Source organism: Pelobates fuscus, chromosome 12 (assembly GCF_036172605.1).
Source record: "Pelobates fuscus isolate aPelFus1 chromosome 12, aPelFus1.pri, whole genome shotgun sequence".
NCBI classification, from domain to species: domain Eukaryota; kingdom Metazoa; phylum Chordata; class Amphibia; order Anura; family Pelobatidae; genus Pelobates; species Pelobates fuscus.
This window is the reverse complement of record NC_086328.1, coordinates 13,916,778-13,944,723: the sequence shown is the minus strand read 5'-3', so window position 1 is coordinate 13,944,723 and position 27,946 is coordinate 13,916,778. Positions and strand designations below refer to the sequence as shown.

At 40.2% G+C, this 27,946-nt stretch overlaps 1 protein-coding gene across 1 annotated transcript; it reads right to left on the bottom strand.

Annotated features, from left to right (window-relative positions):
- Positions 1–1,533: 1,533 nt before the first annotated feature.
- LOC134579478 (ankyrin and armadillo repeat-containing protein-like) lies at positions 1,534–25,449 on the bottom strand. The gene is made up of 11 exons (XM_063438784.1): positions 25,276–25,449; positions 22,857–23,914; positions 21,040–21,218; positions 18,137–18,355; positions 11,752–11,889; positions 10,093–10,337; positions 8,377–8,533; positions 7,468–7,615; positions 6,991–7,110; positions 5,409–5,473; positions 1,534–1,752 (listed from the first exon to the last, which is right to left on the bottom strand). Exons 2-11 carry the CDS (start codon positions 23,903–23,905, stop codon positions 1,724–1,726), a joined length of 2,349 nt encoding a protein of 782 aa, XP_063294854.1. The 5' UTR covers positions 23,906–23,914; positions 25,276–25,449; the 3' UTR covers positions 1,534–1,723.
- Positions 25,450–27,946: the final 2,497 nt, after the last annotated feature.

The following is a 27,946-nucleotide window of genomic DNA, read 5'->3' as shown; positions in this document are numbered from 1 at the left end:
GTTAAATTTTTCTTTACAGGTAAGTTATTTTATTCCCCCCTCACAATTTTTAGTGTGAGGTGGGTAGGTAGGGGATAGTTTTATTCGGGAAAAAGGGGGGGGGGGTGACTAGGGGCTTGGGACCCCAAATCACTTTGATTGGGGGGGGTGAATTTTCATTTAGGGCCCCCACCCGCCGCCCAGGGGTGGGGGCCGGGAGGGGCCAGTAGGTTCCCCCCTTATTGTTTTTTAGGGCCCCCACCCACCGCTCAGGGGTAGGGGCCGGGGGGGAGGACAGTAGGTCCCCCATCCACCATTCTTATATAGGGCACCCACTCACCGCTGTTTTTTTTTTTTTGGTTTTTTTTTTAGGTAACTTTCTTTCTCATTGAATGCATAGGGAACCTCCTGATTAGTGGACTCCACATATACCAAGAACTTGGATGGCACAAGAACAGTTTTACTGCTCCTTAAACTAAGTTTAAAGTAAGTTGTATTACTCGGGCTGGTTTTCAATGTGTCAATAATAACAGTTTACGGCAGGTATTTACTAACAATGGGCAAAATATATTTGTGGCCCAAAAATATCAACAAAGTTCAAAGTTTAACCCCTACCTTGAATTATTATAATGTCTACCCCAGCTGACCACTTCATAGATTTTACAAAAAGCCCTGACCCGACAACCCTTACCCTTTCGTTGAACGACACATACTACATAAGTAGTGTTGACCCGTACGCCCAAGTTATATCAGATCCGATGTGGATGTACATTGCCCATGAACACATGACAAAGTTATGATGTTATGAAGCCTTGAGTATTTCGGGCATGCTGGGCCATCGGGTCTCTGTATTATCATGTATTATCCTGTATTATCTTGTATTATCTTGTCTCGGTATTATGCCCGTGTTATTCCACGGTAACCATGTCATTTCGTGCGACAATTTTTTTTTTTATTTTTTTTTTTTTCTCTGACATAACCGAACCCCTCTTGCCTTCTGTACCCTCTTCCCATACCTCTTTATTGCAAAATAAAAAATTTCAAATTAAAATAAAAAAAAAAAAAAATCTTTCAGCAGCTTACCTTAACCCAGCGCCAGGCTCCCTCGGCACTGGTGACGTCTCCTCTCTCTCCCGCCCACGTCAGCTCCAGAGTAGAGCAGAATGCGCATGCGCGGCGAGAGCCACGCGCACATTCTAACAGTCCATAGGAAGTGCCTCTAGCAGCTGTCAGGAAGACAGCCACTAGAGGTTGGATTAACCCTGCTATGTAAACATGTGAAGGATTTCAGTTTATCTGAAACTGCTATGTTTACATGTGAAGGATTAAAACCTGAGGGACATTGCACCCAGACCACGTCATTGAGCTGAAGTGGTCTGGGTGACTATAGTGTCCCTTTAACCATACCAGGACATAGTTCTGATTAAGAATTTTAGTGCCCCCCACTGTGGCAAGTAAATACAAAAAAGACCCCAATGGCATGTGGGATGAAGGAACTAATTCTTATAGGGGCTCATGAAATGTTCAGTCACCTTAAAATCGAGGTGAAATTCATACAAGTTTCTAGATAGTTTATTTAGAAACACAACTTATTTCTTACAAAATCCAACAAAAAAAACAATAGTAACAGGAATAATTCGTGAAAATATGAAGCGACTCATTTACAAGGGGTCTCACAGAAGACTCAAAGGTTCTAGTCCTAGTTGTGGGTCAGCCATGGTCAGTCCTGGCGTCTTGAGCTTCTTCAAGTGTAAAACGCAGCAGTTTGTCCTCCTGGTGAAAAACAGAGCTGCGGACAGTCAGTATTAAGACAGCCAGGTCAGCTTCATACCAACTGTTATTTACTGTAAAACAGAAACACTACATAGCCATTAATGGTTTCTACGTAGCGGTTGAAACACAATCTGTCATTTGATATTGATCAATACTTCTTCTTGAAGCAGTAACAATCATACCCGTTACCGTACATTGAACATTCACATTTTATAGATCACAGTCCCACAGAGGAACAGTTATCAAAGCTTTAACAGATCCATCGGACACTTAGTGAAAAATAAAATGACTTTCCCAGCAATTCACCAGTATCAAAAAACATATCTAAATGTTAGCACATAAGTAGAGTGAAAACCACAAAATCCTCCCCCGACTGGATGACGTGTGCATGTAGCTTTAACAAACGATTTCTCATTTACCAGTTGGCCAGATCAAAGGACAAATAAACACTGTAACAATATTCTATGTTTCTATTCATATTCATATTAGGTATGGATGTGTAATAGGTTAAAGGGATCAGATGGTAGGTTGCTATGCTGTACCATGAGGTCTGGAATGTTGGTGCATAATGAGAGGATTGAAGGTCGAGGGTCTTTATATGTCCCTATATGGCCAGAGTTTTATTTAAAAGTCATGTCTATAAAAGAACAGTAGACCAAGGACCACATTCTCTCTTTGGTTGTGCCCCTGACTTGCTGGACAAAGACAATTACTCTCCATCAAAGATCTCTCTCTCTCTCTCTCTCTTAAACCTTAAGCTGTAGCATGTGTTAGGTTTATACATATGTATTGCTGTTTGCTTCGGGAGTAGAAGAAATGTTTTTTGTTTTTTTTATAGAACGTCAGATTACTTATTAATATATATTAGGTGATATATTAGTATATAAAGTACATAAAAATATTGTTTAAATCACCCTTAACATGTACACATTTTATTACAAACTACAATAAGTCACTAACATGACGATTACAGGGACGGGGCCTGACACTCAAGATGGCCGGACGTGCTTTGTAATAGCTCCGCTCTCTACACACTAATCTAAGGTTAAATCCCTCCAGAGCAACGGAGAAATCACCTTACCTAGCCAGCAGACCAACAGTATACTTGCCTGTACTGTTTGATGTACACATCAACCGGGCCCGATGAGCTATCATCCCAACTCTGATCTGCGGCCTACAGTGCCTGGGGGAAGTGGACGTTCTCCCGAACTTGCGAGCACAATGGGCAAAAGCTTCTCAGTAGCCCCGTTCCCCTCCCCCCCCCCCCCGGGCCGGTGGGGGATATCCCGGCCCCCGCTAGAGTGCAGACCTGCTTGCAGTCATACCATCAAACAGGGCCCGCAAAGGTGATACCTTACCGCGTGCGCCCTATGATGGCTGCCAGACAGAGGCCTGCCGTGCAACAACCACCCGCAACAGGGGCCTCATATGAGGAACGTCTGGTCAAAGCCTTCGAGAGAGTCTGGATGTAATTCTGGCACTCTATCGAACTTTGTGCAGCAACCCGTCCTGTGGAAGTAGGGGCCCAGACTGGCCCACCAAGAGACCAGGTGAAGGCATGGCCTGCTGAGAGAAGCCTAGCAGTCTTGGAGCCGACATAGCGGAAGAGGAGGAAGCTTCTGGGAAAGGCATATGCCCGTCACTGACCTGGATCGCAGCGTAAAAAGGGGTATTGCCCTTAGAGCTGCCCACCTGCTCTGAAGACCGACTCCTATCCAGATGGACAGCATCCTAGCAAAGGACACCGAGCAAGAGGTCGGATCGCAGTCACTGGCCGGACCTGTGAGTCCAGTTTCTTGTCTCATTTTCAATTTATCAGGGTTTTCCGCATGTCTTGGAGGTTTTACGGCTGCCTAGTGCAGAGTTTGGGTGACACTCCTTTCAGATAGGGGCTTCTACTAAGGCATAACGCCTAGGGTTGGCTGAGCAGGTTATCCAAAGGATTGGGAGATGGAAATCTGTGAGGTTTCGATCATGTGTTCGTCTAACCGGACTAACTCAGTTTCCCCTTTTGTCGTTATAGGTGCCGGGAAGCGAGTATGGGTCGTCGGCCATTTGTACATCTGTTGGGCATAGCTGCGGGCTCAAGTTCGCCCCGGAGGACTACAATTAGCCCTTTCGCCAGCAGTAGCAGAAATCCGTTGGTTCGGTACTGGGGGGATATGGTGGGAGCAGCTGTTGCTGTTGCCCGAAGTGGTGTGTTTATCCGGCCTGCTCGGTGTTCCTGATGTAATTTTAATACATGCTGGGGGAAACGATCTTGGCACTGTTTTGTGGGAGCTCAGGCTCCTATTTCCGAGGGTTTTTTAATATGGTCCAAGGTGCTCTCTCAGAATTTCTGTCGGGGGGCTAGGGACACCAGGGCTTTGGCACGGGGCAGAATTAAGCTCAATAAGAGTGTCTCACGTTTTGTGAAGGGAATGGGGGGGCTCATGGTGCATCATCGCATCTTTGAGCGTAATGCTTCTATTTATTTTCGTAGTGATGGGGTTCACCTGACGGATGTTGGTCTGGATTTATTTAATTTAGCTTTGCAGGAGTCTTTGGGGGAGGCCCTGTTGATAAGGGGTAAACGAGCGGGGTAAACTTGTGACGGTATATGGCCCTTGTTAACCAAGCGTTGGACCAGCGGTCCATGGGAAGGGGATGGCTAGGGCTGTCCCTCCCCTAAACTCAGGTACAGTGATGGATAACGGTCGTACCCACTGAGCCAACTAACCATCTAGTGGTTAGCATTATTCAATGGTAGGCGCAAGAAAAGGCCTTGTGCTGGTTAGAACATCTTCCCTTAAGTTTTGGTTGGTTGGCAAGGTAGTACTCAGTGACATATCTGTTTACTGAGTAATTATGTATTTAGTGTTTTATGTTATAAAGTTGAAGTTTAAAGATTTACATTTATATTTATGGAATTCTCTACCTTAAGAGCTGGTTTTATCAGAGTCCATACACATGTTCAAACAGCAATTGGATAAATACTTCCAAAAACAAAACATACAGGGATATAATTTCTAATTAGTGGGGTAATAGCTGCTTGATCCAAGGAGACATCTGACTGCCATTTTGGGGTGAAGAAGGAATTTTTTCCTAGCTTGTTGCAAAATTGGAAGCTACTCAGACTTTTTTGCCTTCTTTCGGATCAACAGCAAAAACATATGTGAGGAAGGCTGAACTTAATGGACGCGAGTCTCTTTTCAGCTATGTAACTATGTAATATATTTATATTTTAATAAAGCTGTGGGCTAGTTTAATCCAAAGCCAGTGTGGTGTGTTTTCATTGGAAGCAAAGGTTGGGGTTCATCAAGGGTCAGGTTTATGCCCACACACATTTAACCTCTACTTACGCACATGAATTCGCACCGAATTCTCACTTTCCAGTATAACGCAGTTATTTTTCATTTACCTTGTGATATTGGTCTATTGAGTTAATCATCGTGTCATTAATAAGTAAATCACAAAATAGGCCCAGGTTTAAGCTAATCATATTTTCTGACTTTGGAATCATCGTCAGTACAATGGTCAGTGAATTATGCGTTTTGATCAGTGTAAAAACTGTTGAGTGATTGCGACCAACAGTCATAAAACATTTTCGATCAGTCACAGATGCCGAATAGTAATTTACCTTTATATCTTAAAAAGCATAGTGCATGCCACATTACCTGATCGGTTCTTTGACTTGGTCATGGTGTAGGCGGCAGATGACTGTAGAAATTTTTTCCTGTTCCTAAAAAAACAATGTGTTCAAGTGTTGATTCAGCACAAATCAAATATGCTAACAGAGCAGTGACACTAGTCGTGGAAGAAGGTCTGATTGTAGTCTGAGTGTAGATGGACTGAAAACTTAGCATGCACTTAATTTACCCCCTGTCAATCTCCAAAGACTGTCCCAACAGGCATTATGGGGGTTATAAATGAAGAATAGTTCTGGGGAAACATTTTAAATGTGGAACATTGAGAATATTCTGTTTTCACGACAGCTACTCCATCTTTAGTTCTTTGGATCATAACTACGCTTTACATTTCATGTAGGCATGTGTACGCAGATGTAAGCAATTATTGAGTTTATGTTTCACAAGATTTAAGAGTAAACCTTGAAATCAAAGGTCGGAAAGTATGGCATTTAAACTCGCTTTATCAGCGTAGGACAGTATTTTACATACTCACTAATAGATTGCAGCAGGTATGAACTGCCCTGACCTGACTTTTAACTGCTTCACATATATACTACCTTTTATGGCAGCATTATGCGAAATTACTAATTAGCACAAGCTTAATAACTTCCTAAATAATGCTAGAAGTGTACAATCCTTACAATATAGGTACATTAGTAATAGTTAGTCATTATGTTGTTGGTGCAAAGCTTAGAAAATATGAAGGAAGGGAAGAATAGCCACTATTGCAATCGTGAGTGTGTCCTGGAGTTCTTTCTGTTAGGAGAGTTCATGGATCAGGGGTGGCCACAGAACAATAGCCACACACTGCCAGACAGAGGCTAGCTAAGGGGGATACAAGGGGCCTTACTCAATTCTTTGCGCTGTTCGGGGGCCTGAGGTTTTGGGGTTGGCCAAGGAACCACAGCTACCCACTGCCACACAGAGCCAAGTGAAGAAGGTGCTCAGGAAGGGCTTCATTAGTTATCACCCCAGGGCCCATCATTTTTAGTTAAGCCCCTGCTTAGAAACAACAACATGGCTGTGGGTGAACGCTAACTTTAATTAAGTAAATCCTTTAATCCTGAACTGTATATATCAACCCAAAACTAAACTTGGAATCCACATTTTGCATTTTGTGAATGGTACTTCGATCTACTTTTCTAAAGTCACATTAGTTTTAGTACTAGATGCCCAATTATGTATAATAGAAATCAGTAGATCGTAAAAATTTAAATATAATTATAGTTGATGTGGGCTGCTTCAAACTTTTATTACATTGTACTTTTTATTATATATATTTTATTATTTATTGACTAATAATAGGAGCGCTCACACTGCATTTTATTAGTTTTGATGCCCAATAATGCCCAATACAGAATGACACATTGTTTCTGTTCCTCCTCTTTTTTGGGATGACTGACAGGTACAAAGAGAAGGATAACCAGAGCAATGGAGTCACTTAGTCCCAGGAAATAGCTAAATACAATGTGTGTGTCTACATTCCGTTCTGTTTTTCAGACCTCAAACGCATTATTATTATAAGTCGGCATAATAATGAAATCATGGGACAGTTCCCCCCAATACCAACCTGTTGAGAGTCAAATTCAGCTCTCTGATATGAGTCCATCTTTGGAGAAAATGTGTCGGCCATTTTTGTTTCTTGTTGTAATACATTAAAGCCTTCATTAGATGTGGATCTTCTCGTAATCTGGAATAAAGCCCTGTGTTTACGTATGAGATAATATGATATTCACAGGCCTAAGACTTACTTAAATAATGAAATACATATCAGGTTTTCAAACATCAAGCTGCCTCAGGTGTATCAATACCCCTCCTAGTGAAAAAAAATTGGGTGATTATTCAATTTTTCGCACCTGAGGGTGCATGAAGGCTTTAGTGATTGCATGAAATTACTCTAAAAATATATATATATATATTATGAACTTAACCAGGGAGCTCAAATGTCTCTGATCTCGAATCCAAAAACGAACTACCGTACTAAAATGAAAGTCATTTTAATATAGATATCTTAGGTTCTAATACTCTTACAAATAGGACACTTTACCTCTTTAATAACTGCCTTTCTCCTACGTGATTGAAACTCAAGAAATTAAGTGCAATGGCTGCAGAGCCCTGAACTTGGTCTGATGCACTTGATAGAAGTTGACACAGCAAGTTCACAACATCAATGGAGACCATTGCTTCAGAAACACCTGAGAAAACAGATTTCTTAGAAGGCCATAGGGAAATGACTATGGACAATGGTTCAACATTATCTAAAACGAGCGGTTTAGGTGTAAAAATAAAATATTAAATGCTTCAGTATTTTAGATTAGCACCTCGTAAACAGCATGTATAAAGAGTACTGTGTCTCGATAATACCAAACCCAGTCACACCTAGCCAAAGTAGATAATAGAACGGATAGCTACAAATTACCAGTGCTTAGAATTGGCCTGGCTTTACATAGCTACAGAAAACCAGTATGGGAAAATCACAAAGGGAAGAATTAGCCAAGGTCTGGGATCACAGAAGGTAGCAATAACAATAAGCAAATCCAAAGTTAAGGCTTACAGAAGGGAGAATAGTCAAGAACAAGACAAAGTCAGTAAATCAGAATAATAGTAATAGCATGCTCTCGGATCACCACAAGGGAAACCACAAATGGGCAAAACATACTATTAATCACTTGTGATTGGTCTGCATCACTCCTGCAATAGCAAAATGTGGGTGGGTGGTGTTGCAGGAGTGACGTATATACACGTACGTCAGGATTGAAACAGGACATCTCAGTGTCTTAAAAAGTATCGGTTTGGAGCTAGCAGTGTCCAACACAATGTCTCAAGTGTGCAGGCATGTCGCTGTTTGTATCAAAATGGATGTAATTAAAACACAAGTATGGGCAAAGGACGCCAGAATGGTGCAGCCAACCAACAGGTGCTGTGACATATTGCTTGTGAGCTAAACTAGTTTTACCTGTCCGGCTATGAGATAATCGAGCCACACAGTCTGCAGCCAGAGCGATGGTGTTATTGGAACCCGAACTCTCCAGAACACCCACCAGAGTTTGAATTCCTGTAGCACTGGAATAAGATGGATCTTTATCTGGAATTATTTTTGCCAGAACAACAAGCTGTAAAGGAGACATTTAAAACTACTGATGTGGAACCGTCAACCCTCTGGAAGATACACCATTGAATAGAACACCGAAAAGCACAGAGAACTTGTGTTAATCATTTTTTCATTAGATGCTCTGTTTACTTTTAAACCCATATTAAATATTTAGTAATTAACATCCCACTCCAGTTGAGTCTAGGACAAGAGGTTTCACATTTAACTCTTCCAGATATTTCAGTTATTTCATAATCATAGCTCTACTGTTATAAATGAGTAATGTGGAAGACCTGCCAAGCACTTTTGCTACTGGACAATGATATCTGAGAAGAATCCAAACCAGTTTCTGTGTGATATTCAGATTTTCTGGCCGTGCTGTATTCATAATGAACATTCATAGGAAGCACTGTCTTCTATTTACTGCTATTTAACTCTTGTATTGAGTGCTCTCCCTTAGTGTCTAGTCTTGGGTTTCTGGGTGTTTTAGAGCATCAATGACAGAACAGAGTGTTTAAGAAAACCTTGTGGTCTTATATGATTCTAAATATTGTTCCTCCATCTCCAGTAGAACATGGACCTTGTATCTGGGAGATAAAGTGTCCTCAACCATGGCCCTCCAGCTATAATTCCTAGACTGCAGCCAAGCATTTGACAGCTGCACAGCTAAGGACAGATGGGCCATTTCACATTGGAAGAAATTAATGTATAGGGCAACATTCTATCACAAAGCAGTTCCATACATTTTTATTAGTTACACTACAGCCTCACACACATTGCTTTTAATATAGTAATGGGGAGGGGGGGGGGGGGGGGGGTTGCCCTCCATGGATCTAAATTCAGCCCAGTATTTAACCATTTGGTAATCAGGGCTGTCACCAAATTCAGTGTCATTGCTAAGAATGGTGACCTGTAACAGTTTTTTATCTGGGCATAGTCTTGTGGGCCTCGGGAGTTGTTGCTAAGTTACAGAAATGCATGGGGTTTGAGACCAAAGGAAAATTCAATGACCACAATACTAACAGAGAGGTGGGAACATGTCATGACATTTCCCTGTATTTTTATGTCATGTCCCATTTTCTCTAATCATGGAGTGCACGCTGCTGATACTCTGTAGGATCTCAATAAAAGCACAGTGAGAATCAAGCATATGACCCCCAGCCAGGAATTCAATGTGATTGCCACACTACCTAATAGAGGGGGTGCAGAAAAGTTCTGTTCCTAAATATTGTTTTCTCTTGTTTTGAGACGTGTCTGACTGATGTAAAAAACAAACAAAAAAAAAAACAATATCCTCACTGCCCCCTACAGCAACATTAGAGATCAAAGGCTAACGAGCTCCACATCAGGCTCTTCAGCACCTAAAGCCCTCCCCCAGCAATGTTTGTTGTCTTTCAAATCCTCAGCACAAGAGTAAATAGTAATGGCAGTGATATTCATAGTCATCTCTTAAAAAATGTCAATATATAGGAGATTATAATACAGGATTTCTGGAAGCTTGCTAGCACCTGTTAATACCTACTAACTGACAGCAGGTGGCAGTCAAGCTTATATGTTCACCAATCATGCTTTTATGAGTACCTGGAAAGCTGCATGGGCTCTGTAGCTTGCATTGGCCGATTCCAGGAAAGGTGCAAAGTTGCACCACTGGACTCCTCCGCAGTGTGTGATCGCCTTCTGCTGACTTGAACTGTTGAAAGCGAATGTCGCCAAAGCTTCTCCAGCCAATAGACGGACCTCTTCATTTGGTGAAGCCAGCAGCTGGAGTATGGGACTATAACTGAACCCTGCATTCTTGCAGACAATGTTGAGGTTCCTCGGGTGCCCTGCAAAAATCCCAATAAATGATCTATAGTTAGAAATTAGAATAAACATCTTCAATTTACAGCCCTAGAATATGTGATCTCCTCCTGATCTGTAATACACATTGAACATATTTACTAAAATACCAAGTGCTCGGGAGTGCACACCCCCTAAATTATTTCCAAAGATATTCTCTTTTCTGAAAACAAGTGCCACAGAACAATTTATACAGCTAACTCCTCACCTGTGTTTAGCAGAACCAACATCCTAAATCACAAACCAATAAGAACCATTGATCTAACTAATGCTCCAATACGATCCATTAAGCTTTTAACAATGTGAATCTAATTTCTTGCTTTAAACAAAATCTCCTTTCTTGCACTTTATTGCTTAAAAATATTTAATTACTTTGTTTTTATTACAACTCATAAATTAGCAGTAAACTTCAAATTACTCCACATTACTTAGCAGAATATACAAACCATTTCTTATTTTGCTTATACCAGGAATCCCTACACAGAGCTAGCTCCCAAGTCATTTACTTTGTAGTTATTGGCATACGGTGCTGTGGAACCAACCAATATGTCAATGAGCATGTTAGAATTTACAATGTGAAACAAACTCCCTAACAATACGCAAGGCATGTGTGCACTTGTTTCGAGTGGTGACATTAATCTTGGCTTCCGTGGATCAATGACTTGCTCTTGGAAACTGTTAACAAGCTTTCATGCCTTAGTACACAAGGGCGAGACTGGTCAAAACAAACTGGACGGAATCATAAAGCAAAATAAATATTTCTCTAACTTTAGATCCATTGTTGCTTTTGTGAGAACCGCAGAGTACTGGATAACAATGTTTCACAGGCAACACATCAACTTTTTGTCCGAATTTATAAAGAACAAAACAGGTGAACTGCAAATGCAAATGTTTTCGGTGACACAAGCAAATGTTACGATGTCCTTTAAATTTGCAGGTTTTGTTTTGTTAGATTAATGGTTTTTCATAGTTATTATATACTATGCATTATTGATTGGGCCCAGTTAAATTCACCATCTGTCCTCCAGCAGTTACTACTTTCCTGAGGTCTCAAAAGGAAACATTCAATTCCATATCCTGCTGGGCAGCACTTTCAAACCATGTCTGACAGAATCTCGAATTCTTAAGTGTTTTGCAATAACTTGGTGAACTTACAGCCTTATTGCTGTTCTCATTAAAGTATCTATATTAAAAATGATTCACCCTTATGTTTAGTCACCATCTCTCCATTTACATGCTCAGTCCTCACTCACATCATCTCTTCTCATACTCCTACTGCCCTATACACGCCATACATCATCATACTCAATATATTTTATTTCCTTATATCTGTCTAGCTTCATCTATGGGACATGCATTTTTCATTCGTTCCCACCCTGTGCATCTTTGCTCTGTGCTTACCCTGGACCGATGCTGCTATTGCAAGTGCTGCCTCCACCTGGATACACTCAGACTGAGATTGCGTCATCAGTGCGATCAAGAGCTTTAGTCCCCTAGAGACGGCCACCATGGTCTGGTTTTTATTATGAGGAATGTAACCTAAAAATGTAACAGATTTAGAATATTGTTGAGGTTTGTGCGTCAGGTAGATTTACACACACACACCTGAATCTGAGTGAAATATGCACGCACACACATTCACACGCACGGTCCAGAGTCAAAATTAACACATCTGCATGTGAATCACAAACCAATAAGGAATATTCAGAACCACTGTCCTAAATCACAAACCGATAAGGAATAATCAGAACCACTATCCTAAATCACAAACCAATAAGGAATAATCAGAACCACTGTCCTAAATCACAAACCAATAAGGAATAATCAGAACCACTGTGCTAAATCACAAACCAATAAGGACCAATCAGAACCACTGTCCTAAATCACAAACCAATAAGGAACAATCAGAACCACTGTCCTAAATCACAAACCAATAAGGAATAATCAGAACCACTGTCCTAAATCACAAACCAATAAGGACCAATCAGAACCACTGTCCTAAATCACAAACCAATAAGGAACAATCAGAACCGCTGTCCTAAATCACAAACCAATAAGGAACAATCAGAACCGCTGTCCTAAATCACAAACCAATAAGGAATAATCAGAACCACTGTCCTAAATCACAAACCAATAAGGACCAATCAGAACCGCTGTCCTAAATCACAAACCAATAAGGAATTATCAGAACCACTGTCCTAAATCACAAACCAATAAGGAATAATCAGAACCACTGTCCTAAATCACAAACCAATAAGGAATAATCAGAACCACTGTCCTAAATCACAAACCAATAAGGACCAATCAGAACCACTGTCCTAAATCACAAACCAATAAGGAATAATCAGAACCACTGTCCTAAATCACAAACCAATAAGGAACAATCAGAACCGCTGTCCTAAATCACAAACCAATAAGGAACAATCAGAACCGCTGTCCTAAATCACAAACCAATAAGGAACAATCAGAACCGCTGTCCTAAATCACAAACCAATAAGGAATTATCAGAACCACTGTCCTAAATCACAAACCAATAAGGAATAATCAGAACCACTGTCCTAAATCACAAACCAATAAGGAATAATCAGAACCACTGTCCTAAATCACAAACCAATAAGGACCAATCAGAACCACTGTCCTAAATCACAAACCAATAAGGAATAATCAGAACCACTGTCCTAAATCACAAACCAATAAGGAACAATCAGAACCGCTGTCCTAAATCACAAACCAATAAGGAACAATCAGAACCGCTGTCCTAAATCACAAACCAATAAGGAACAATCAGAACCGCTGTCCTAAATCACAAACCAATAAGGAACAATCAGAACCACTGTCCTAAATCACAAACCAATAAGGAATAATCAGAACCACTGTCCTAAATCACAAACCAATAAGGAATAATCAGAACCACTGTCCTAAATCACAAACCAATAAGGAATAATCAGAACCACTGTCCTAAATCACAAACCAATAAGGAATAATCAGAACCACTGTCCTAAATCACAAACCAATAAGGACCAATCAGAACCACTGTCCTAAATCACAAACCAATAAGGAACAATCAGAACCGCTGTCCTAAATCACAAACCAATAAGGAATAATCAGAACCACTATCCTAAATCACAAACCAATAAGGAATAATCAGAACCACTGTGCTAAATCACAAACCAATAAGGAATAATCAGAACCACTATCCTAAATCACAAACCAATAAGGAATTATCAGAACCACTGTGCTAAATCACAAACCAATAAGGAATAATCAGTACCACTGTGCTAAATCACAAACCAATAAGGAATAATCAGAACCACTGTGCTAAATCACAAACCAATAAGGAATTATCAGTACCACTGTGCTAAATCACAAACCAATAAGGACCAATCAGAACCACTGTCCTAAATCACAAACCAATAAGGAATAATCAGTACCACTGTCCTAAATCACAAACCAATAAGGAATAATCAGAACCACTGTGCTAAATCACAAACCAATAAGGAATTATCAGTACCACTGTGCTAAATCACAAACCAATAAGGACCAATCAGAACCACTGTCCTAAATCACAAACCAATAAGGAATAATCAGAACCACTGTCCTAAATCACAAACCAATAAGGACCAATCAGAACCACTGTCCTAAATCACAAACCAATAAGGAATAATCAGTACCACTGTCCTAAATCACAAACCAATAAGGAATAATCAGAACCACTGTGCTAAATCACAAACCAATAAGGAATTATCAGTACCACTGTGCTAAATCACAAACCAATAAGGACCAATCAGAACCACTGTCCTAAATCACAAACCAATAAGGAATAATCAGAACCACTGTCCTAAATCACAAGCCAATAAGGAATAATCAGAACCACTGTCCTAAATCACAAACCAATAAGGAATAATCAGAACCACTGTCCTAAATCACAAACCAATAAGGAATAATCAGAACCACTGTCCTAAATCACAAACCAATAAGGACCAATCAGAACCACTGTCCTAAATCACAAACCAATAAGGAATAATCAGAACCACTGTCCTAAATCACAAACCAATAAGGAACAATCAGAACCGCTGTCCTAAATCACAAACCAATAAGGAACAATCAGAACCGCTGTCCTAAATCACAAACCAATAAGGAACAATCAGAACCGCTGTCCTAAATCACAAACCAATAAGGAACAATCAGAACCACTGTCCTAAATCACAAACCAATAAGGACCAATCAGAACCACTGTCCTAAATCACAAACCAATAAGGAACAATCAGAACCACTGTCCTAAATCACAAACCAATAAGGAATAATCAGAACCACTGTCCTAAATCACAAACCAATAAGGACCAATCAGAACCACTGTCCTAAATCACAAACCAATAAGGAATAATCAGAACCACTGTCCTAAATCACAAACCAATAAGGAACAATCAGAACCGCTGTCCTAAATCACAAACCAATAAGGAACAATCAGAACCGCTGTCCTAAATCACAAACCAATAAGGAACAATCAGAACCGCTGTCCTAAATCACAAACCAATAAGGAACAATCAGAACCACTGTCCTAAATCACAAACCAATAAGGAATAATCAGAACCACTGTCCTAAATCACAAACCAATAAGGAATAATCAGAACCACTGTGCTAAATCACAAACCAATAAGGAATTATCAGTACCACTGTGCTAAATCACAAACCAATAAGGACCAATCAGAACCACTGTCCTAAATCACAAACCAATAAGGAATAATCAGAACCACTGTCCTAAATCACAAACCAATAAGGAATAATCAGAACCACTGTCCTAAATCACAAGCCAATAAGGAATAATCAGAACCACTGTCCTAAATCACAAACCAATAAGGAATAATCAGAACCACTGTCCTAAATCACAAACCAATAAGGACCAATCAGAACCACTGTCCTAAATCACAAACCAATAAGGAATAATCAGAACCACTGTCCTAAATCACAAACCAATAAGGAACAATCAGAACCGCTGTCCTAAATCACAAACCAATAAGGAACAATCAGAACCGCTGTCCTAAATCACAAACCAATAAGGAACAATCAGAACCACTGTCCTAAATCACAAACCAATAAGGAATAATCAGAACCACTGTCCTAAATCACAAACCAATAAGGAATAATCAGAACCACTGTCCTAAATCACAAACCAATAAGGAATAATCAGAACCACTGTCCTAAATCACAAACCAATAAGGAATAATCAGAACCACTGTCCTAAATCACAAACCAATAAGGACCAATCAGAACCACTGTCCTAAATCACAAACCAATAAGGAACAATCAGAACCGCTGTCCTAAATCACAAACCAATAAGGAATAATCAGAACCACTATCCTAAATCACAAACCAATAAGGAATAATCAGAACCACTGTGCTAAATCACAAACCAATAAGGAATAATCAGAACCACTATCCTAAATCACAAACCAATAAGGAATTATCAGAACCACTGTGCTAAATCACAAACCAATAAGGAATAATCAGTACCACTGTGCTAAATCACAAACCAATAAGGAATAATCAGAACCACTGTGCTAAATCACAAACCAATAAGGAATTATCAGTACCACTGTGCTAAATCACAAACCAATAAGGACCAATCAGAACCACTGTCCTAAATCACAAACCAATAAGGAATAATCAGTACCACTGTCCTAAATCACAAACCAATAAGGAATAATCAGAACCACTGTGCTAAATCACAAACCAATAAGGAATAATCAGAACCACTATCCTAAATCACAAACCAATAAGGAATTATCAGAACCACTGTCCTAAATCACAAACCAATAAGGAATAATCAGAACCACTGTCCTAAATCACAAACCAATAAGGAATAATCAGAACCACTGTCCTAAATCACAAACCAATAAGGAATAATCAGTACCACTGTCCTAAATCACAAACCAATAAGGAATAATCAGTACCACTGTCCTAAATCACAAACCAATAAGGAACAATCAGTACCACTGTGCTAAATCACAAACCAATTAGAACCACTGTCCTAAATCACAAACCAATAAGGAATAATCAGTACCACTGTCCTAAATCACAAACCAATAAGGAATAATCAGTACCACTGTCCTAAATCACAAACCAATAAGGAATAATCAGAACCACTATCCTAAATCACAAACCAATAAGGAATAATCAGAACCACTGTGCTAAATCACAAACCAATAAGGACCAATCAGAACCACTGTCCTAAATCACAAACCAATAAGGAACAATCAGAACCACTGTGCTAAATCACAAACCAATAAGGAATAATCAGTACCACTGTCCTAAATCACAAACCAATAAGGAATAATCAGAATCACTATCCTAAATCACAAACCAATAAGGAATAATCAGAACCACTGTGCTAAATCACAAACCAATAAGGAATTATCAGTACTACTGTGCTAAATCACAAACCAATAAGGACCAATCAGAACCACTGTCCTAAATCACAAACCAATAAGGAATAATCAGAACCACTATCCTAAATCACAAACCAATAAGGAATAATCAGAACCACTGTGCTAAATCACAAACCAATAAGGACCAATCAGAACCACTGTCCTAAATCACAAACCAATAAGGAATAATCAGTACCACTGTCCTAAATCACAAACCAATAAGGAATAATCAGTACCACTGTCCTAAATCACAAACCAATAAGGAATAATCAGAACCACTATCCTAAATCACAAACCAATAAGGAATAATCAGAACCACTGTGCTAAATCACAAACCAATAAGGAATTATCAGTACTACTGTGCTAAATCACAAACCAATAAGGACCAATCAGAACCACTGTCCTAAATCACAAACCAATAAGGAACAATCAGAACCACTGTGCTAAATCACAAACCAATAAGGAATAATCAGAACCACTGTGCTAAATCACAAACCAATAAGGAATAATCAGAACCACTGTGCTAAATCACAAACCAATAAGGAATTATCAGAACCACTGTGCTAAATCACAAACCAATAAGGAATTATCAGTACCACTGTGCTAAATCACAAACCAATAAGGACCAATCAGAACCACTGTCCTAAATCACAAACCAATAAGGAACAATCAGAACCGCTGTCCTAAATCACAAACCAATAAGAACCACTGTCCTAAATCACAAACCAATAAGGAACAATCAGAACCGCTGTCCTAAATCACAAACCAATACGAACCAGTGACTTAAATCATGAAATTAATAAAAAGCACTGATCTAACTTATGAGCCAATAAGATTTATTGCTCCCTTTTTCACTATATATTTTAGAGAGGTTTACATTTCCATTGGCTAATTTTGCCATATATATCAATTCATCATATTGCTTGTAAATATGCAAAAACAACTATTCTCTTGCCTTCTAAAATTCCTTAATATTGTGCAAGTTCCCACACACTGCGTCAGCCATGAGCTTTTTTCAAACCAGGAATAAATGAGGCCAGTCAAGAGCCTCTCATTCTGTTCTGTGGATTCTGAACTGTTTGGCTTGTTCAATCCAGCACTGATAGGGGAGGATCTGGTTAGCAAATATCAAAACTCTCTGCTTCCTACCATAGCTAAGTTCAGTGCACGGGCTTCTGTGTAAATCTCTTTCCTCTTGTAAAAAACTGATAGCTAAAATGCAACTCCAGTAAAGGCTTTGCTGTGCTCTCAGAAGAACTGTTTATCTGTATTTCTGAGCACCGCAGGTAAGTTGGAGGGAACAGACGCTTGCACTCAATTGCCCAAAACAGCTAAAAAATAATTATTTGTCCAATACTTACCCACTCCTAGACATATGTGTCGAAGAGCCTGGACAGCACTTAGCACCACATCTTCTCTGTTGGACCTAAGAAGTTGCACCAGATGATGGGCCCCGTTGGACGATGCCACTGCACCTCTAAGATCGTATGGGCCTTGTAGCAGAACACTGAGACCTCGGGTCCCTATGAGGTTGAGTTTGGATGAGGGCGATGCAAGAAACTCAACCAATAAACTGACACCTGAAAATTGGATAAATTAACAGATATTCCAATCAGAGAGAGATATGATAAAGGTATAATGCTCATTTCATAAATGATTAAAGTGGCACTGTCCTCACCCTCCCCCCACAAATTTACTATTTTATAAAGATAGAGCCTTTATAGAATACTCTTATTGATTGTGTTGGAATTTCATAATAGGTCAAATTTTATATATAAGATAAAGTGGGGACTACTTTGTCTCAGTATTTTTCCTACACCTGACCCTTCTAGACACGAGGAGGAGCTACCGCTGTCTAGAAGTGTCAGCTGCAGGGAATTTAGCTCTGTCTATGGAGGACCCCGCTCTGTCTAGCTCTGTACTCTTGCGCAGTAATGTCGACTCCTGGCACTGAAGCGCTACAAGCAAAAGAAGACCATCTGGAAGATGATGGCGGCACACACAAGGGCCAAGTTCAAGTAAGTTAAACACACCTTTTCCTGCCCCCCCAGCTACCAGATCACCCGCGACAATGTCACCATCAGGGTTTGTGGAAAGTCTGCAAAGTCCCAATATGGTGACAGTTTTACTTTATGTATTTTTCATTACGGTTTGATTGTCTTCATAATTATGATTCAGTTATGACTCTCCCAAAGGGGGCGGATCTGCCCAAGCTCAGGCTGGAGCTCACTGCAGGGTCCTATCACGCCTATTGATGTGCTTGCGCTACACTTTTTGGGGGCAGTTCTATGGTATCCCCAAAAGCAGGACACCAGGGTACAATGTCAGGATGGTGGTACATGACCTGATATCATGATATCGTGCTGAAATCAGTTCAGAGTCAAATTGTCTCTTGGTTCATTATGCATTGATCTTTGTGGTGGGGTTAGCTGTAAATCATATATCGCTGTATGTCACTGATGATTATTTCAAGTCTACAATAAAGAAAGTAATTTTGTATTTTGATCGAGCAATGGTCGATTGGTGATTCCGATTGCTGTTTCTTTTAATTGCTGGTAGGGAGGCGTGCCTTATATCCTAGGCAATCTATGATTAAATCCTCAATGATGGAAACAATAAATAAAATCTGAGATGCACATTGAGCAGTGAGGGTTGCATGTCTCATTGCTATGAATGCTGGATAAAGGTGATTTCATTCATTCTCAATAGCATTCAGTTGCTGGGCAGGTTTGGAACAATGCCTTCCTGTGGCACATGGATTATGTCTGTGTCTTTGCTTTTGTGATAATTTATATATACAGTGTTAGGTACTCAAAGTGAATTTCAAATGTTACGCCAAAATTGAAGAATTCTCCAAGTCACCTTTGCTTTCAGTTTAAGCTGTTTAAAAAGAGAAATTACTGAAAATCACCCTATAGTGAATAACTGCTAGTTTTATCGAGCCCTGTTCCTTGTTTTCTGACTGCTTTTTGATCCATACATCCAAGTGGCCATAATATAGTATACAGTATACTTTTTATCCCTCATTAACACACCTAGCAGGGGTTAAAGGACCACTCTAGTGCCAGGAAAACATACTCGTTTTCCTGGCACTAGAGTGCCCTGAGGGTGCCCCCACCCTCAGGGTCCCCCTCCCGCCCGGCTCTGGAAAGGGGAAAAGGGGAAAAACGTACCTTTTTCCAGCGCTGGGCGGGGAGCTCTCCGCCTCCGTTCCTCCCCGTCGGCTGAATGCGCACGCGCGGCAAGAGCTGCGCGCGCATTCAGCCGGTCGCATAGGAAAGCATTCATAATGCTTTCCTATGGACGCTTGCGTGCTCTCACTGTGATTTTCACAGTGAGAATCACGCAAGCGCCTCTAGCGGCTGTCAGTGAGACAGCCACTAGAGAATTAGGGGGAAGGCTTAACTAATTGATAAACATAGCAGTTTCTCTGAAACTGCTATGTTTATAAAACAATTAGTTAACCCTAGCTGGACCTGGCACCCAGACCACTTCATTAAGCTGAAGTGGTCTGGGTGCCTAGAGTGGTCCTTTAAGCCTTTAGAATGCTCAGACGCACTCCTGCTATGACCGTTAAATCCCAAATACTGATACTGAGTTTTTGAATTATTCAAACTTTAATAATAATTTTGATTTCACACAGAATACATTTTCTGTGCCTTGCGCGTTCACTGTAGATAAAGTACTATTCATAGTCCTGGCACAGACCTGATTGCTATTTTGAGCTGCGGTGCCATATTAACTCTCTCAGTGTCATTTGGCATCTGACTGAGCAGCCTTCAATGGCTGGAGTCCCAGTGCTCGAAGTGCTGATTTCCCAACACTTACTATGATATTAACTTTTTTAACTAGTCATATAATCGTTGGGATTAGTCCGCTATTGGATAGACGGTGCCATACTGATTGACGTGCTGACTTTTGACATGGTCAGTGTTCTGTGCACAGTGTCCATATACCTTGGCTTGATAAGCAGAGAATGCATTTAGTAATCTAATGCTTCTCTAAAATCTCTCTGACTAATTCCACTTTCCCCAACTCCCACGCACTGAAATATTAAGCTGCACTTGGGCTTAATTACCAGGCTGTGCTATATTGGTTTGGGATTTGATGCGGAAGGATACCTTGTAATTCATGAACCCTCAGAGTTGGCAATGAAAAGACAGCATTTAATATAACAGACACAATGTTTCATCACAAGACTCTAGGCACCTATCTGCAAGATAGATACAGCTTCAAAAACATTAACGGGTAACGTAATACAAACCGATTCTGGCTGCAATCGTTCTTTGTGTTTCTGAATCAACTCCAGCTAAAACCCACATAGTCTCCACAATGACCTCCTGCGTGTGCTGCGACTGGTTCCGTTTCAGTAGCTGCATTATGGGGGTAACGACATTGGATTCTATGATCGTCTTCTGTGCTTGGCCATTTCCATCTGCAAGTCTAAACGGCAGCAGAATAGGATTTAATGGAGCGCACAGCAGGCCTTTCATTTATCTGCTCTATTTATGTATTATTACAATATAACAGGAATGAGCAAAAGATAGATCCTAAAATTTCAAGTAACTTCCACTCTAGAGAGGGACACTCTAAGCACCGGAATCACGACACTGTAGAAGGTCCCTGACACTGTTCATTTTATCGCTTTCAATTTATTTTCCTTATTTGTAAGGTTATATAGATTATCTATGTGATGCTAATAATGCCCCTTTAAGGCTGGAAAAGCATCTTGGGGGTTATTCCTGTCTAGAACTGGAACTATGTTGCTAAAACCTTTTAAAGCTCAAAAGCTGCAAATTGCAATTCTGTGCTCTCTGCATGGTCTGATAGGTTGGGGGATGGTCAGAAGTTTGTCTGTAAATCAGGCGTGCTTGACACCAGGTTGACATGCCCCTTAGTGGGCAGCACCCAACTTCCCGGGGTGCTTACCCATTATTGGTGTCACTAATGACGCAAGTTTCAACACTGATGGTGATGCCAACTTGAAGATCGGCACAGCTGTCCCGTTTTTTATACCTCCCATTGTTAAGCAGTATACTTCTAATACAGGCTGCTTTGTAGATCACTCTGTGCTGACAATGCCTGAGATCAGTAAAAAAAAAAAGAGACATCTTTTATTCTGGAGTGACGGGGCATGACGTATGCACTCTACAAAAACATACATTTTTCTGTGCAAACTCTATAAAGATCTGAGCATGCAAACTATACAGCATCTTAAAAAGGCCAAAACCTATCAAATGCATTAAAGTTGTATTTGTTCCAGAGTGTCTCTTTAAATGTGACATTTCACTTTATAGCTTATCCATTATTTGTCAGTTTTTCACAAATTCCTCTCACAATAAACACAACCATGTTTGTGCATTATGATGTCCTCAATATGGTGACTGATAACACGTTACACTGTGATTTGAGTGGGTAATAACCCCCACTACCAGCACCCTGGCTGCAGAATCAAATGTTTATACAGCTTGTTATAGGAATTTCATGTGATCTGTGAAATTCTAGACCTTTCGTTATTTAAATTTCAGATTATTTGCCATTAACGACTGTTTGCTACATTGTGTTAAAGGGACACTACACTGACCAAATACAAATTAAATACAACTCACTGTTTAGTAGATATACCTAAAAGGAAAACTTGCATGCATTTAATTATGCATTTTTTTATTGGGGGTAAATCTAAAACAGCTTGCAAAACCTGCATTCCCTTGTCTGCAGTCTTTGGAAGCCCTCCCCTTCTAGCCCCACCCAGACTTTCTGTGGCTGTCCAATCACAGACTTTCAATGCAGCTCAATGAGACGTCATTACAAAGCAGGTGCTTTGGGAAATTACTGACTCTTTTGTTTAGCTCCGCTGAGCTAACCAAACGAGAAAGTAATAGGACCAGTTGTCTGCTTTAAAGCCAAGGGGGTGTAACCAGGTTAATTTATAAAAGTGTCAATTTCTACTGAAATCTGCACTTTTTGCAAAATGAAAGAGTTCACACTCTTCACACATAAACCTTTTCAGCAAGCTAAAGTGCTCTAGAGGTCTGGTGTGTCCCTTAAGTGAAGGGCTGAAACATGAATCTGTTATTTTACCTGCTCAGAGTTTTCACTGCAGACAGCTTTACATCTTTGTATCTGGATCTTAACATCTCATGAAGGTAGAACACAATGTTCTCGTTAATGAATGCATTCTGATTTGGGGGGTTCTCCCCAGCGACAGCACCTACAGCTGCACTCCAGGATACTAGCAGGGTTTCTGATTGACATTCCTTGTAGAGTTGCACTAACACTGAAATGAGACCTGCTTGTTTCCCAATAGCTTCTTGATAGACTGCTGAACTTCGAGCCAGCAACCCAATAGCCTTGAAAGCTGGCAGCAAAACAGAATCTTTGTTCTCATAAGTAATATTAGAAATTACTTTTACAAGTGCTGGGAGAATGTTGACAGAGTAGGATTCAGTAAAGTCTTTTTCTGAAGCCAATTCACAGACAGTTTCCATCAAGACAGGGAGAAGATTAGATGACTTCTTGAGAAGCAGAGACACAAGGACTTCAGTTCCCTTGTTTTCCATTAACTGTCTTTTCGCAAGATTGTTGCTCAGGATACTTTTCAGTACATTTAGAGCAGATTTTTTTACATCGTCCGCCAAGTTTTTATTAAGCATGCCGATGAGACCCAAGACTAACCCACCATCTACAAAATGGTCCATGCTGTAACTCAACACATCATCTGCCCGGGTTGTCATCTTGAAAATGATATCACAAGCACATAGGATGTCATTCTCTACGTCGGACTCCAAGATTGCAACCAGCCTCTTCCACACGTTTAACCTTGGGTTATCAAGGTTAACAAAATATTTAATAAGATTGAGGTGCCCATAACGTGCGCAAATTTCTATCACCCCATTCTCTTGCTGGTTGACAAATGTCACATCTGCACCAAGATTAACCAATAAAGTGACCATTTGTTCTCTTCCACCTAAAGCAGCCAGCAGCAAAGGGGTATTTTGAAGGCTATCTTCAGTCAAAGTCTCAAGAATCTCTGGCCCTGTTGACTCGACAATGCGTTCCACTTGTGATACATGATTTTTGTAGGCAGCATAGTGTATTGGTGACCATCCATGATCACTTAATGTGTCCATGTTGAGTATCTGCAATATATAGAAGACTTTTAAAAGATGACATGCATCGTACATAATACTTGGAGGGTAGTCATGTTTTTTACAGCAAATTTACTCTCAGGACTAGGTTTCCCGAAGAGATCTTTTAATAGTAGATCCCAGACCTCTATAATTTTCCAAACTAAAAATTTAGAGCAATATAGATGAATTGGAAACATAGTCAAATTATCCACTTCAGCTATCGTGGCTTAAAATTTGAAATATACTTGCAGGATTATTCACTAAATTCAGAAATGTAGCATACTGAAATGTCAAAATTTACGATACAATAACTAATTTGGAAAGATTCTGCAACTCAGATGTAGTTACACACTAACTAATTTTAGCCTAAATTTTGCCTTTAGGAATTTAATTAAAAAAACAATTCGCACCGAATGATCCTGTTCAAATCCACTTTGAATTCCTGACAATCCACATTTAAAATTCTGATTTGATTGTAAATGTGCAGATTTTGGAAATGTTTATACCCATTTTCCAACTCCTTAAATTGCGGTATACACCCCTTAGAAAGTATCAAAGTGAGACACAAAATTCAATATTAAGAAAAGATGAATAAAATAAAATATGCTCATTCAAATAGTGCTTTTTGCCCTCGATACACCATATAGACAGGAGATGACATGTCGACTTTTGCTTACAATTCCCACTATCCACAGTTCATCATAGGATGCTACCTGTACATTACGAAAACCTCAGTCCTGTTTTAGGCTGAGATGCAGCATATAATATTAAATTAAATGACACGTGTATGCCCACTGACCAAGGATGGATGAGTAATGAACCTTCAAGTGTTCAAATGACTTAGTATATAACAGTATTTCAATAGGATACAGCCAACAGCAATGGCATATAGTAGTTATCGCATAGATTTCCCAGGGTTAAAGTCTATGGTGAACGCACTGAGAGAAAGTATACCATAGCTCACATCTGACTCTGTCCTTGCGAGATACGTTTACCACTGAGCACTGCACGTTGTGTTTTTCAATTTCCCATGTTCTGCACGTGTTATATATCACTCACACCGCCAGATCAATTCCTTTTCCAGGAGGTAAAAAAAACAAATCCTTGGACTAGGGTCATTGCAAAAAGCAAACTACTGAAATATTCTTTTATTACAGAACTCTAATTATGTTCTATAAAGTTTGCAACCTTAAGTAATTTGATGCGGGGAAAATGGCAGTTCTTTTCTCTCTTTTTTTGTAAGGATTGAAAAGGCATTTGATTGTGCTTTATTCTGTATTCCAAATTATGTGAATGGCTGAAATGCACAACAAAAACTCTCTCTGCACCCAAGATGACTAATTAAATATGATTAATAAAATATTCCTCACCTGTTCGCATGGAGGAGTTGGCACCTTTGTTATTGCAGTGCTAGGAGAGATACCCGCTCAATGTCTTCCATTTCATTTCGTGAAGAGTTTTGCTGAGAAATAGACTCTTTGCAGAGGAGTGTCACACAGAGCAGCCCTGCATTACAGAGCAGGTAGTGTGTGCAAAGGGATGAACTTGCTCCACTGATTACAATGAAACCAGGCAACTCATCCATGTGTAGTAGGTGGTTTGTAGAATGCTGTCCCCATGACAGCAAGACAAGGGTTTTACTACTATGGACCAGACAAAAAAAAAATTAAACTCTAAACCTCACTTCTGTTCTATTGTGGAGTCCAAGTGCTCCCTGATCTTCCTCACCTTGCCTGATGTCTTTCCCTTTTTACCAGAGGGGATGGGAGGACAGACTGAGGGGAGGACAGGGCAGTATGGATCAAGCAAATGCATGCTCTGCGTACTGGCGTCAAACAACAATTTTGCACAGAATTGACATTAGCCAGCCAGTTAATTCTGGGCTGCCTAGGGACCCAGCCAGAGCTGGAGTTACACATCTAGTAGCTAAGGGGTTAATAGCTGCATGTTCAGCTTCACACGAAGCAAAACACTGCACATACAGACTGCAGGCACCATAACCACTTCTAATCAATAAAGTGGTTATGGTGTTTGTTGTAACCGTTAAAGGCAAAATAGCAAAACCAAAATACAGCTGACTTGGTGTTTTGTCTATTTTGCTTTAACATTCCGCATCAATCCCCAGTCATGGATTATTCGCCAAACACAGGACTTGGACTGTTCTCAGCTGACAAATAATTTACAACAATTAGGGATTTATTCACTAAACAACGAAATTGTATCACTTGGAAACCAAACTGCAAGATTTAGGATAAAATAACCAAGCTGTTATGATAGATGACCTTCTAAATCAGCTGTTTTGGCCCCTAACTCGGCAGTATTAAACTTACAATGTGTGGTTTCGCAATAAACCAAATAGATTATTATGGAGATATTTTTTTTTTTTTGTAAATCTTTATTTTTGCAGTGCTTATAGTAATTACATGCTTACGTATGGTACCCCAACGGCATTCCATACGTAGGTTTCAAAACATTTGTTACATAGGGTAATAGATGAACAGAGCACTTTTTTTTTGTTAATACAAATGAATATCAATCAGTTAAGAGCATTAATTTAACATTTAACATTTACTTTGAGTGTCCTCGCTTTAGATGGGTGTACCTGCTTTACTACGTTTGCTATTGTAAGCACTGATGTCACACTATGGGTATTACAGTAAAAAGATATAGTAGGGTACATAAGATTCTGCAGTGTTGGCTACTGGAAAACACGGTAAAACTACACCATAGGTTACATGCAGTTTAAAGACACGCTTATATGGGAGATCACGTTAAGCTAGCTGGCAAAAGCATCTCTGCAGCCCAGATAACATTATACCATGCGGTAGGCAGGGAGACAAGAGTGGTAGCAGGCTTCTTTATGGTAGCCCCTCCAGAATCAGTGAGGGGTGGCATAACTGGTTAACCAAAGCGTGAGTTGGTGAGAGTTCCTGCAGGGGGACGTAGAGAGAACAGGTATTACTAGTCCACAGAACAGTCCCATTTGGCCCATGCCGATTCCTGGCTTGTAGGTCTTAGCAGGGCCGGATTAACATAGGGGCTGATGGAGCTGCAGCTCCAGGCCCAGGCCCATGGAATAGGCCCATTGGTTTTAAAAAAAAAAAAAAAAAAAAAAATTTTTTTTTTACATATTTTTTTTTTTTTTTACACACTACTCTTAGGGTTGCCAGGTATTTCTCATGTATTTCTTAGGGTTGCCAGGTATTTCTCAGAAGTATTTATCAGGTATTTGAGGCTGCCTAGCCGGTGCCGGTATTGCAGTAATACCGGCAATACAAATGTCTGTCTCAGTATAAACATAGTTTATTCTGCAATACCAGCGCCGGCCAGTAGGGGTCGCTGTTTGTGTGGAGAGAGGCAGTGATAAGAAGTTACGGCATCTCCCTCCCTGCATCTCTCTATTCACTGATCCGCGGGGACCAGTTCTGCACAGAGAGTCCAGACAGCAGCTCCGAGACATGGGGACGCTGAGACATTGGGACACTGGGTAACATGGGGACCCTGAGCATGGACGTCCGCAGGAATTTTTCCGGGGGGGAGGGGGGACATAATTGTAATGACATCCATGCTTGGCCCCTTTTTGACAGTGTCACGAAAGGGAAGGAGCATAGTCATTTTCACATAAAGCCAGGGTGAATAGCGTTTTCACAACTATGGTGTCAGGAATATATGTTTGTATTCCTTACACTATAGTGTTCCTTTCATCAAATTACAGGAACATTCTGGTCACCATAACAACTTTATCTAAATGAAAATGATGTGATGCAAGGAGGCCCCTGGGTGCTCTTTCTTTGAAGGGGTTAAACCGCTCTCAAATGGTTTACCCCCAAAGGCTTCCTTCAGCTCCAGATCTCCAGGTCGCTCAGTGGTATTCAACTTCTGAAACAGAGTGTCAGGAAGTGCAGATTGACGTCAGGCATGGTTGCTGCAGATTGGCTAGAGTGGTCAGCTGACCCTCTAAGCCAATCGCTAGTTCCCGATTCATAAAAATGTTTTACGTTTTTATGAATGGGGAGCTACTCATTGGCTTAGAGTGCTAGC